The following is a 13,960-nucleotide window of genomic DNA, read 5'->3' on the forward strand; positions in this document are numbered from 1 at the left end:
AGAGCTCCCCACATCTCCAGACTGTTTTTTACCTTCCCAAAGAGACAAGCTGTGATCTGGCAGGGGACTGGCTTCTGACACACAGACTAAGTCACCTGCTTCTCTTTCTTGAATCCCTCCTTAGACAGAATTAGAATAAATGATGCTCAGCACTGGGGATTCTGCTTATTGAGCAAGTTCCAAACATGGACCAGGTTGAGTTTAGGGTCCCTTGTTCTCCCTGTGCCCATTGGTAGTTAAGGTGTTCACTGTAATTGATTGTTTCATTCCTGCACTTTAAATATCATATGAGACTTGAAATATAAAGTCCAACCTTCCCCAACCGCGACTTCATTCCAAAAACAACGTTTACTTGTTATAAAACTACAAGGACACTTCTAAATCTCACGTGTGTCCAAGAGTGGTCCTTCTGTGTACTTTGCATTCTAGTGCCCAGGAGCCCTTCCTATTCCAAATACAAAATGATGTAAATAAATGTGGGTGTAGGCTGACTGTAGAAATGATGGCATCATCATTTTGTTCTTGAGGAGAAAGCACCACTGGGCTTCCTTGGGAGATGAGTTTGAGTTTACTCGTCTCTCTCGGTGCCCTGTGTGGTGGTGTCTCTACACATGTGGGTGAAGCTGCCATGTAATAGAAATCAGAAATGCTTCTGCTGTGAATGAAACGACAGCTTTTGAGGAAACCAGGATTTCCACCCTCTCCACTGAACGGGAAATCCAGGTGCACAGAAACTCAGTTGTACATTACATATGTCAGGGTAGACAGAAGTTGAAAATAAAATAGTTATCTCTGGTCCAACAAGGAGCACTTTCCTCTGTTCTCTCTGTTAATTTGTTTAGAAAATTTCTAAGTATCTTTTTTACCTTTGAAGTATAAAGAAAAATAAAGCAATTTAAAGTTTGTAGTAGTTTGACTGATTTATTCAATAAAAGGCAAGAAAATATCAGAAAGAGAGTCCTTCATGCTGCTTCCATCCAGAAAGAGTTCTGTAGAGAAAATTAGTCATCTGTAGGCAGAAGACATTCTGGTGATATTCTTGGAGCAGAAATACTATGTAGCCAATGGGCCAGCCATGATGCCATGCAACAGGCCATCTCTCAGAATTATTATAATGAAAAAATCCATTTTATTTTGCAGCTTTCTGACAGGAAGAAAGTTAACAATCATTACCACTTTTATTAATCTCATACTACTTGTTTATTTTCTTTTCACATTTAAGGTCTTATCTTGACAGAGCATCCATTTCTTCTAAACAGACTATTAGTAACTCTCTATAATTTTGAGCCTTATTTTCTTACTTACTTAAGTGTTCATCAATTTCTGCATCAGCAGACATAGAGAGTGGTCAACAAAGAAAAAGTCATGTGCTGGGGAATAATTCTATAGTCATGGTGTTTATTTGTGTAGCTTTGTTATGAATAATACATGAGGCATGCTAAAGAATAGTTTATTTATTTTGAGTTCAATGACATGGTTCTCACCATTATCTAACAACTTAAATAAGTGCATTGGTCTGGATGACATGAAGCTCATGAACATTCTGAACTGAAAAATAGATGTTTGAACATCAGTCATCTAGAAGGCATAAGAGACTCCAGACTGACCCACAAATGGTTCCACAGAATAAAGGACAGAGCCCTTTGTCAAATATCTGCATGATGGTATTCACTATGACTGCCTCTTCCACTCCAGAAATTTCCATAATATGAAGACTTTGCTGCAAATATGTACTGATTCCTGTTGTTGTGTTCAGAAGGGTGTTACCTGGATCTAGGTTTCCTTTTGAAAAGTGGAAATGGTTCCGAGACTCATCTGTGAAGCAGTTGTTTTTTCCTAATGGCACTTGGCATGCTGGGGTTCGTTTGTGTATTGTGGATTACAGATCCATATGGGATCCCCAGGACGGAATGCATACACAGTATCTCAAGAATGTGACTCTGGCAGCTGAAATGCCCCTTTCCAAAAGAATGCAAGGAAGCACCATCACCTTTTATATATGCTATAGGGTTGCTGTTTGCCTGGTGAGAGGGTCCTGGGCCTCAGTCTGTACCAACCTGCACTTCAATTCACATCTTATATTAAAAGATCTTGCTTAATTTCTGATCATTATAATAGTGTATGTGCGTTAATAAAATAAGAGGACAGTATTACATAAAATACAACATCCTTAATTCTAAGACTATATCAACTCTAAATCTTAGGATAAAATGGATTTTATTTTAAACTAGCTCCATTTCAACATAATCAGCCTCACAGGAAGACACAAGAAATATGATTGGCAAAATGTTGATGATTATAAAACTTACTATCAGCATTATTTCTAGCTTTGAGTTTTTGAAGTAACTACCCACTGCAAAAAAGAAGCTTCCATGACTAAACCTATGGCAACATCCTTAATTATTGCAACAGTTGGGCATGTCCTGGGTGTCATGTTGGTAGTTCAGCACGCGTGGTCCACAGAGAAGGACAAATGGTGCTGGGGAAACTGAGAACACACAGATAGAAGATGTATACTAGATCTGTAGATATTATCCTCCAATGAATCAGCTCCAAAGACCTTAATATGAGATAGCGAATTAAGAAATTATTTGAGGAAATGCAAAAAATGTAAAAAACAAGACACAAAGAACTTCAAGATACAGACAAGAGCATTCTCAATATGACTCCAGTTGCTCAGTAAAGTAGCAAATGATTGACAGAAGGGACCCCATAAAGCTCAAAACTTCTGCACCTCAATGAAAATATTTAATGCAGTAAAGAGACAACCTACAGAATGGAGACACTCTTTCTGAGCTATACACCTGACTGTTGCATCTGTTTAGAGGGAGCACTCCTTAGAGAGAGCCAAAAATCTCTGCTGCCAGCCCCACCCCTGTAGATCTGTTTTTCCTGAGCTGCTCATCAGGTTTTCCATGGAAGACAGAGTCCTGCTTGCCGGAAGTGTCTTCAGCTGTGGGGCACTTCCTCCTGTGTCTCCTCTGCCTTGGGGTCCATGCCATCCCGGGAACACACTGCGCTGGGCACTGGGGGAGGCCTGAGCCCCTGCTACTGTCTGTTTGATAGGGGGGATGTCTGTTGTGCAACTCGGCTTGGTGACATCCCTGTCCTTGTCTGTCACCCTGGGGAGGAGCTGTTCTTCAGAGAGGTCTTCGAGCCACACATCACACCCTCACCCCTCTTCTTCCTGTTTTTCTCTTTCCCTTTTGGCTCCATCAAAAGGCCCTACTTGAAGACTCACATATGCTTGTCACCCGTGGTCACCTGCTCGCTCCCTTTGTGCACCATTCTGGTGGCTGTCATAGCTTTCTTGACGTCATCGTCTCTGGCCAAGATCCAGGTCTGGACTGAAACCAACTACCTGACCAATGCATTGGGTGTGTGGGGTGGTGGGCTGGGAAACACACCTGATGGGTCTGCCTGTGCTCCGGGGCCACGACCCTTCCATGTCAGCACGCTCCGAGGTCTTCAGTGTGTCTGGATTTATCTTAGTTCATTTATTCTTACCTTTCCCCCAACTTTGTCGGCAAGTCATGGCAAACCACCACCATCTGAAATTATTATATGGCAGGGAGTTTGTTTCTTTCACTGGTGTCCTCCATATTGTCCCGCAAGCTGATCCCATATAGAGGATATTTCCTTGTAACAGGGTAGCATTTACTATTAACAAACCCTGGCTGGAGAGCTTGCTCAGTGGTCAAAGTGCCTGGCTTCCAAGTGTGAGTGCCAATTCATTTAAACGCCTGGTAGGGTGGCAGCCTGCCTGTAATTCCAGCCTCAGAAGCCAGGGACAGGCTAGACCTAGAAGAAGCTGGGTAGTGAGATTAACTATGTTGGTGAGATCTGTGCTTGCCTGAAAGATCCTGACTCAGTAAAATGGAAGATGGAGGATGATTCCTGACACCAACCTCAGCCTCATGCATACAGGTGAGCACAAATGTGCATGAGTACAACTTCACACACACCTGTGGCCATCCACTTGTAAGCATGGATACACATTCCAAACATGCACAAACACACACATGAAAAATGGAAGCTGCAAAGAATTTCACGAGGCCACTGCTTCTGTAAGGAAATTAGGAAACAAACTGACAAAGAAAATGGCTTTCTTTTGGTTTGGCTTAACCAGGTACTTGTAGCTGGAGGGCCCATGGTATGTAAAAAAAAAAAAAAAAATCCACGAAGGCAGCGAGGGCTAGACTTTTTCTATCTGAGGGGAAAAATAAGGAAACACACAGGCTTTCTGATGGTAAATTTCTCTTACCTCATCTTGAAAAAAATCCTCTCTGAAAAATCTCTCTTCTCTCTCTCTTGCCTACTCATACTCTTTCCTCAACTCCTTCTATACCCACCCCAACACACACACACACACACACACACACACACACACACACACACACACTCACACACACACTCACACACTCCTCCTTCTCTTGCGCATAGCCAAATTCTAGACAATTATATGTTACATTTTCAGGGTCCGACTCTTTCTCATGACACATAATAGGTCACATAGTTTTTCTCAGGGTAGAAGGCCATGCTGACCGGCCAATGAGTAACACTTGGCCAAGCAGGTAACCTGAGTGGTTAGCGTTCCCAGACAGAGAATGACACTGAAATTCAGGACTTAACAACAAGAGTAGTTGCCTAAACCTTGAGGGGTTGGGTACGTGCGGAAAGAGAATTACTGCATAGGGTTACAGCTACCAAAGTTGCTTCAGTTCTGACCTCAATTTAGAGATAAACACCTGGAACTTAGGTTTGTGAATTCTCTGCAGGGGCAGTTAGTCTGTTTTGAATTTGTTCTGGAAACTAAAATTAACTGCCTTTGTGATTGAAAATTCTGTTGCTTTCCTGTGTCAGTTATAAAAATATCCTAATATTATTTCTAATCATCAGAATTATACAACTTCTATAAAAATCTTCCTCCTGACCACCCAAAGTTATATGTGTGTGCCGAAAGATGGAATATCTTCTTGAGATAAACACACAGGCAGTAGGGAAAGAGCCAACTGGTGATTCCTTGGGTGTATCAATATTCTGAAGTTCAAAGGGGGGGGGACACATATCTCTCTAGAGTATCTGCTCTCCTTACACCGCTTTCCCTGTTCTTTTCATGCTCATCTTGGGAGAGCCTGCCACAAGGAGGAAGTACTGGGTAAGGTCCCTCACGTGATAACTACTGAAGCTAACTGGGGTGCAACCATGGGCAGCCATTAGCTGTCCTTTATCTAAAGAGACCCACTGCAGAGCAGGGACTACTGTTTCTACTGTAGTGGACACTGGGAATCCGCTAGGAGAATTTTCAAGGGTTTGCGCTATACCCACCAAATAACAGTCCAGAGTAAGTGGATAAGTGATTTCAGCTTTTCCAAGGGAATCATCACACACTGTGTATCAAAGGTACATTTCTTGAAGATTAGTTATGTATCACCTTTACTTTTAAAGATGTAAGAGAAAATGTAGATAATGTACAGATCTGGATAGAGACGCTAGGTTAGGAACAGTTCTGTCATTCTGTTCACCCTGTCCACTCTTAAGAAAGACTCACACAATCTGTAACTATAACTGCTGCAGAGAAACAGCCCTCCTCCCTAGCCATGCATCTACTTCATAATACTCTGAAAGTGGATTTTAACCTCGTTAGACCTTATTAAAACCCTAGTTTATCTTAAAAAGAGCAGTATTCTACAGACCCTCGGCCTGGCCTTTCTCTTCCTGCTCTCTGGAGTTTCAACTCTTGGGCCCCGGAGAGACCAGGATGGAGTGAGCTTCCTTCCTGCCAGGTGCTTGTTTGATACTGAGCTGCAGAGGATTGGTTCGCCTCCACTTCTTGGGGAACTGTAGAGGTGTTTCCGTTTCTCTTCCTGCAGAAACTGTAGTGAGCTGATGGACAGCTTTGGTGACCAGCCTCGCTGCCGTCTGGGCGGTGCACACAGGGCACCAATCGAAGCTTCCAGGGGAAGTGTACAGCACAGGATTCTGGAGGGCACGGGGTCAGGGTGCTCTCTGGACCCTCGACTTCCTCTTTGGCCAGAGGCTGTGATGTTCTCACAGCCACCAGTGTCCTTCTGCTTGGCAAGGCTGTGCCCCTTGACCGTCACCAACAGATCTCCAGTGCGTCCTCAGTTCCCTGATCTCCTAGTCCACAGCTCAGGAGCGTGGGTTCCTCTATGCGTGCACAGCATAGGGCGCAAAGGAGCCTGGGATTGCAGGCAAAGTGGTTTAGCCGACCCCAGATCTTCAGTTTAAGTCATTGTGAGTGACAGGGAGCGAGAGGTGGAAACCCCAGTGTTACTAACAATCAGTGAGATATTTATACATCAGTACATCAGTGTGCCAGTGAGGCTCGGCCTGGAGCATGGTCTACAGACCCGCAATGGCGTCCTTTGAGAGAACCCGGTGGCCAGAGCCTCTCGAGGTGATTATTTAAGAACTAACGTGATGAGATGTCCCGCGCTGACATCACGAGTTTCCTAGCCATTTTGGAACCTGACAATGTCAAACAACTGGTGACCTAACCTGCTGGACTGTGATGACATCCCTTGTCTCACTGTCATCCTCCCTGCTGTACAAACTACCCCAGAAAAGGTCACCTCCTCCTCGGCACCTACACTGTCTTGCTCTCTTCCTCTGGCTTTGAAGAGGAAAACTGGTGATTTCTGACAGTGTTGTCTCCAGCATTTTCCCCAATGCTAATGAGAAGCTAAAAGTCACATGATAGCATAGGTAATGGAAAGATAGTAACAATCTACTTTCCACCTGCCTAGAAACCCTAAATTACTCTTAAGTGGCTTAGTACTAGTTGTCTTAGTTAGGGTTTCTGTTGCTGTGAAGAGACACCATGACCAGGGCAACTCTTATAAAGGAAAACATTTAATTGGGGTGGCTTACAGTTTCAGAGCTTTAGTCCATTATCATCATGGTGGGAATTGGTGGTGCTCAGGCAGACATGGTTCTGGAGAAGGAGCTGAGCGTTCTGTATCTTGACCCACAGGCAGTAGAAAATAGAAGGAGTCTGTGTCCACACTCTGTGTAGTTTGAGCATAAGAGGCCTTAAATCCTGGCCCCCTAGTGACACACTTCCTCTAACAAGGCCACACCTCCTAAGAGTGCCACTCCCTATGAGCTTAGGAAAGCCAATTACATTCAAACTACCAGAGTAGTCTTATTTTTTTAAGTAAATTATTATAATGCTTAACTGATTTAATGTTTGGATATATTAGCATACTAAGGCAAATTGTGGTATGATGGCAAATGCTTGTAATGCCCAGGAAGGTACTAGGTCAGGGCCTGGGCTATAAAGTAGCTTCCAGGACAGCTTACAATACATAGCAAAGCTACATGCTCACCACGTGCCCTCCAAAATTAAGGCAAATAAATAACACTGTGCATCTTCAGCTCATAGAGAAATGTAATCTTAGCGTTTCTCAGTGTGAACACAAGGCTTTAGCAACAGGAACAGCTCTGCTCATCAGGACAAAGGGGCTGAGAACAGCATAACCAAGTACTAGACATGTTTTAATATTTAGTATGATGGAGTCATGAGTCACCATGGAACCTGTGTAGAAGGAGAAAATGAAGTCTGCCCAATAAAAGACAAGGAAACAGGCCATGAGAATGAGAACACTCTGTGCAGCTTTGATCTCCGGACTGAAACTATTTACAGACCTACAACTGTGGAGGTAGAGGACTTGCTTGTGATGTTTATACAGGTAAAAAGAAATGTGTCCACTGCTCCAGCCCATGAGACTCTGGAAGATGAGATCACGAACAGCCATGAGCGAGAGGAAAAGCCACTTGACTGTGTCCCTGGATGGCAGCATATAGCAATATCCAATATACCCTGCAACTCCAGATCTGTTCAAGCCACTGCCTGCTGTTACATAGTACAACAAGTTGGAACTTGTGAGGGCATTAAAAATCCAAAAGAGCAAGACATAGATAAGAACTTGCCATGAGGTCTGTGGTTTGAGCTTTGTCCAAATGGTGGTCCCGGGACTGATGGTGAGAGCCTGGACCACGCTGAGGAGACAGGTGGTGCAGATGGAGAGGCCCCGGGCTGTCCTTGCCAGATAAACCACAGCTTTACAGCCAGTATCGCCGAGGAAGTTTCTGAAATAAAACACTGTGGCTATGTCTCTGATCCCCGTGGTACAAATAATAATCGTATTAGAAAATGCCAAGTGGATGATAATAAGGTCCACAGGCTTTTTCTCAGTCCCCAAGGCAGACGTGTATACCTGTCTCACAAACATTAGGATATTTCCCACAATTCCAGGCCCAATAAGACAAAGGAAGATTATTGTCTGGATAATGTTACTCCACTTCATCTTCTGACTTCATGCACAGCGCTAGGGAAAATCATTTGGGAAACGTGTCAGATGTTCTCTGCTTATTCCAACGGAAAGAATGGTTTCAAGTATGTAAACACAACGTTCTTTTCTTAATGATGCCTGGTCAGAGTCTTTGTTTTGTTTTGTTTTTTGTTTGTTTATTTGTTTTTGGTTTGTTTTTTTCCCCATTCCCGTGGAAATGATATACCTACAATAAGGGTATAAATCCTACCTTTCATGACGTCCTTATTCCCTCAAGTTCATGTGACCATGCTCTTTCTGAACAAAGCTAAAAGCATGGCATCACTTTGTCAGTTTTCTAAACAACACAGTCCTGATTATTAGCCTGACAGGACTCTTCCTTTTCCCTCCTCTCTCCCAGGGTGACCTCAGGCTCCTGGACTGTGTTGGCTCCTCATCCTGGTCCTCCTCACTGCCCGTAAGCAAACATCACTCATATCCCTTCCCGTAAGTGGCACAGAAGGGAATGTTTTGTGGGACGTAGAGGACAGGGTCCTGTCCTCTCACATCAAGGTGGGAGTAAGTCTGAATGAATTTGTGTTCCCAGCTTTCTAGGTAGGACAAACCTTATTGAAGGTGATTTCCTTTTCCTCCCGCTACCTTGCTCTTGCTCTCTCTTTCTACCAAGACTTCTTCTAAAAGAAAACACCACGCAGACATTTCCTAGCTCAGGCACTGGCCTTATGGCCTCTAACCGAAGAGGCATGTAGCTGATTATATGCTTGAAGGTGTGTTGAGACTAACAGTTTCTCAGTCAGAAATGCCACAACCTATGAACTACATCTCTATAATATTCCATGCGAATGTGTAAACTCTTTATGAATGGTATCCTTTCTAATATTTCTCCTTATATATTCAAGTCAAAATAATCTTTTAGGAGCTGGGGATATGGCATAGTCTGTAAAAAGGCACGCTGTACAATATGAGGACCCAAGTTCTGATCCCTAGCAACCAAACAAAAGCTGGCCAAAGAAGTGCAGATTTGTAGCCCCAGTGCTGGTGGGAAGGGTTTTGATATGGAGAGAGACATGTCCTTGGAGTTCCCTGGTCAGCTAGCCTAGCAGAATCAGGGAGCTCTATGTTCACAGAGACCTGACTGAAAACTGAAGGTGGAAAGCTATTGAAGAAGACAGCCAATGCTGACCTCTGGCCTCTGCTTGCACACACACACTTGTCCAAGATTAACTGCACACACATAACACCCCCCAAAACCACCTACACATAACACACAATGCTGTTGGAACAGACAACTATGCTATCTGCTTCACCTCTTACAAAACATTCAGAAGGCAATTCAACCTTAATTGTCTTTGTCCTTCACTATTTAGCATCCTTTCCTTATCACAATTATTCCTGAATTCCTTCACCCCCTCAAATGTAGCACTGGTGCTTTCCTTGCCACAGGATTGTGCATAATATACCCCGGTTGATCTTTGCAGGGCATCATGCTTCGTGGCTACCTACTCTCCATCTTATCCATAAAAGCTCAGAGTTTCATCTCCTGTGCTTTCCCTGAACTCTCCCGGCTGTCTTGCCTGTGTATCTGCTGCCTTCCTGCCCTGGATAGTGAGCATGCCTCAGAGACACTGCTTTGGTTTGGAGAATCTGCTAATGCATATTCAAAACTAGTTTATGAACAAGTTATTAAATGAGGCGCTTCTTTTTAAAACTGTACACTAAACACAGAGGAAAGCTGGCAGCCCACGTGGAGAAACACTCAAATCGGTCTCTTTCTTATGATATTTAAAAACTGAATGGCCTGAAGAAGTCAACTTCGTTTGGGTGACACATTTGGTACCTTTAATCTCAATACCAACCATAGAAGACCTGGAGGTCTGTACAGACAGGCAGTGACGAGGTGGTCATGTGGTTGGGTTAACAACCAATGAGAAGGCAGAACAGAAAGTCTTTATAAAGACAAACACACAGGAAGTAGCTCTGTTGGCTGAAGAGGATAGCTGCAGAGTGAAGGGTAAGGCTCTTAGCTCTGACCTCTTGGGCTTTCATCTTTGCATTGGTTCTGTGTTTCTTATTGAATAAGACGGTTACTTCTACATTTATTTTTGTATTCACCCTTGAAAATGTGATGGGACCTTTGATCCATCCAGGATTCAATTTCCTGTTCAAAAGTAGGGATGAAGATGATAAAGGACTTTTCTTCAATTACAGCCAAGTGTGTTTATCCTGCATTGGATATCAGGAGTGCCTTTGTTTATGAGGATACAGTCGTGTTAGGACAGAATTTGGGTTGCAAAAAGGAGGTCCATCTATTTGGGGATACCATTTATTTAAGGAAGAAGGAGTAAAACCATTGCTTATGGCAGACTATGGTGATCTAGAATATGTGCAGATGAAGCAAAGACACCTTGTTCTGCTCAGGTGTGTGGTTGGGATGTGCTCAGAAAATAGAGTGTAAAGTGACAGATATCATCTATTATGTCCTCCACACAACAAAGGGCTTGAGAAAGAGAACTGACTTCTCTCTGTACCAGAGGCAGGTCTCTATTCTGATTTGTAGACTTAGTTTAGAAAGGTAAAGAAGGGATCAGGAACATGGGGGAAATCCAGACATGGAAACCTTGCTGTTGTTCACTTTCTCTTCTTATTTTATTTTATTTTTATTTTTGGTTTTTCGAGACAGGGTTTCTCTGTGTAGCTTTGCGCCTTTCCTGGATCTTGCTCTGTAGACCAGGCTGGCCTCGAACTCACAAAGATCCGCCTGGCTTAGCCTCCCGAGTGCTGCGATTAAAGGCCTGTGCCACCACGCCCGAGTTGTTCACTTTCTCACTTCACATGTTTGTATGATGTAATGAAAACCTAATTAATCCAGGGGTAACTTTTGAGGCAAACAAATGTCGTAATTGAGGAGAGAGAGGGAAAGCCATACTTTAGGGACCAGGTTCTGCAGAGGGCTCCCTTTTCTCTACAGCACGATGTGTTAGTGCCTTGAGGATACTTCATGGTGACAAGTGCTGTGCACACACTGAAGGTACAAATAGGACCCGGGAAGGCTCATTTGCCAGAAGGACCTGGAGCCTGTGTGCACCCATCCCCGTGGTGAGTAGACGTCACAGTTTCTTTTAATCTCATGTGCCAGGCAGGGTTTTGTTTAAAGACACGCATGAGACTCTCTGACTGAGCTGAGGAGTAGAGGGAGAGGCTGAGAGAGGTCACCTTCAGTCTTCTGCTGACACTTGAAATAACTGGGGCCATTTCCAGGACACATGACGCCAGGATGCAGGGGTGCTTCTTACCCTGTGCTCAGGTTCTGCCACCCTGAGAGAGTTTGGGGTGAATCCTTGTCTAATGTTTCCTCCTTTCTTCCAATAACTGAAAATAAATAGAAACTTTTCAAATTTCTATGGAAAATATCCATTTTTCTCTAACCTCCAAGTTCACTTGCCTTATAAGGATGTCAGTGATGTAGATTTAGTCCATCCATTTCATTTTTGGTGAATTTCTACAGTTCCTGTGTCCGCACCTTTGTCTGTTCTAGTCTGCCGGCCAACTCCCCAGGCTGCTGCTGTTCACCATGAAGGTTTCTTTTGTGAATCCGTCCTGAAAGTCTCCATCCTGACACGTGATGTTGTACTGAACTAGTAAGTCAGTATCTTCACTGTGTTCCTAGACCGTGGTGAGGACTGTTAAGAACTACAAAGATGGAAAAGTAAGCCTGGCATGGTAGCACACACCTTTAATCAAAGCACCAGACAGGCAGAGGCAGGTGGACCTCTGTGAGGTCAAGGCCAGTCTAGGAGAGACCCAGGCATCTCATAACAACAGCAACAACAACAAAAGATTTTTAAAAAAGTCACAAACTTGCCAGACTTGAGTTGCTATAACTCAAGATGATCTCACCCCAGTACAGAAAATCAAGGAGCAATAACCCTGTGTTTTAACTTGAGAAAACTGGGCCTGATAGATTCACTTCCCTGCCCAGCTGATTTGGAAGTCAATCCAGACTTTATCTGGATTGGGACATTATCCCCCTATCAGAATGCAAATCCACCTTTGTGTGTGTGTGTGTGTGTGTGTGTGTGTGTGTGTGTGTGTGTGTGTGTGCTGTGGGATGGTCTGTATGTCAAATGTGTTGCTGATTGGTCAATAAATAAATCATTGATTGGCCAGTGGCCAGGCAGGAAGTATAGGTGGGACTAACAGAGAGGAGAATTGAGAACAGGAAGCTGGGTGAGGGAGACACTGCCAGCCGCCACGATGAAAAACAGCATGTGAAGATGCCGGTAAGCCACGAGCCATGTGGCAAGGTATAGATTAATTGAAATGGATTAATTTAAGCTGTAAGTACAGCTAGAAGAAGCCTGCCACGGCCATACAGTTTGTAAGCAATATAAGTCTCTGTGTTTACTTGTTTGGGTCTGAGCTGCTGTGGGACTGGCGGGTGACAGAGATTTGTCCTGACTGTGGGCCAGGCAGGAAAACTCAAGCTACGTGTGTGTGTGTGTGTGTGTGTGTGTGTGTGTGTTGTTTTTTTTTTTTTTTTCTGTTGCTGCTGCTGTTTTTCTTCTGTTACTGTGTGAAACAACGGGAACCATTGTGACATTTGCATGCACTCCTTACTGCCTTTCCTTCTCCTTCTTTCCCCTCCCACTGGTCTTCCCTGTGAAGTCCAGTTTTGAAACTACTTTCCTGGAGTCAGAGGCACTACCGTTGTGCCCTGAGGTCAATGCAGAGACCATAACCAAATGTCAGGCAGAGCTCAGGGAACCCCGCAGAAGAGGAGGAGTGTTGGGGTCCAGCTTTGGCTCAGGTTCAGGTCCTGAGAAGGGGGAGGGGCCTTAGAGCAAGGAAAACATCTGACCACCAGGTGGATTGCACTCAAGTGGCCTGGAATAGTTCGAGCTGTCTTTTTTTTTGTTTGTTTGTTTTTGTTTTTGTTTTTCGAGACAGGGTTTCTCTGTGTAGCTTTGCGCCTTTCCTGGAACTCACTTGGTAGTGCAGGCTGGCCTTGAACTCACAGAGATCCGCCTGGCTCTGCCTCCCGAGTGCTGGGATTAAAGGCATGCGCCGCCACCGCCCGGCTCGAGCTGTCTTTATTTATACTTCAACAGAGTTTTTTTTTTTTTCTACCAGGCTTGCATGAATATTGTCCCTTATTTTTGACTTTTAAGAAATATTTTATATTTTAAGAAATACATTGTAATCATTATAAAAGACCCCGTTGTTCCCCTTTATGCTTCCCCAAATACACTTTCCCACCCCCAACATAACCGTCTTGTAGACACAGAGTTCAGCATTTTTCAGGCTTAACTAAGTACGGAGCCAGACACATCCTGCTCTAACAGCACTTACATCATCTGGCAGCTACTTGCGGTTACAAAGTTAGAAAGTAATGAACATGGATACAACGCTTTAAGGACACCATATTAAAACCCACGCAGTTCTTTCCTGTCTGCAAGATATGTTTTTATACAGTTCCTGTTTCCACAAGAAGGTCCCAGCTCTATCCCTATATAAAAGCAGACTTTGATAAGGCACTCTTTTCCCATCTCCCTATACCATACTTCTTCCACCATATAAGCCCCTAAGTATGGTAAAGCTGGCTCTATCCATCCCATATTTTACACTGCACATTTTCCTCTTGG

At 43.8% G+C, this 13,960-nt stretch overlaps 1 protein-coding gene across 1 annotated transcript; it reads right to left on the reverse strand.

Moving 5' to 3' along the window:
- Nucleotides 1-7,430: 7,430 nt before the first annotated feature.
- LOC131911009 (putative vomeronasal receptor-like protein 4) lies at nt 7,431-8,333 on the reverse strand. Its single transcript, XM_059262998.1, has one exon. It carries the CDS (start codon nt 8,331-8,333, stop codon nt 7,431-7,433), a length of 903 nt encoding a protein of 300 aa, XP_059118981.1.
- Nucleotides 8,334-13,960: the final 5,627 nt, after the last annotated feature.

Source organism: Peromyscus eremicus, chromosome 5 (genome assembly GCF_949786415.1).
Source record: "Peromyscus eremicus chromosome 5, PerEre_H2_v1, whole genome shotgun sequence".
Classification (NCBI taxonomy): domain Eukaryota; kingdom Metazoa; phylum Chordata; class Mammalia; order Rodentia; family Cricetidae; genus Peromyscus; species Peromyscus eremicus.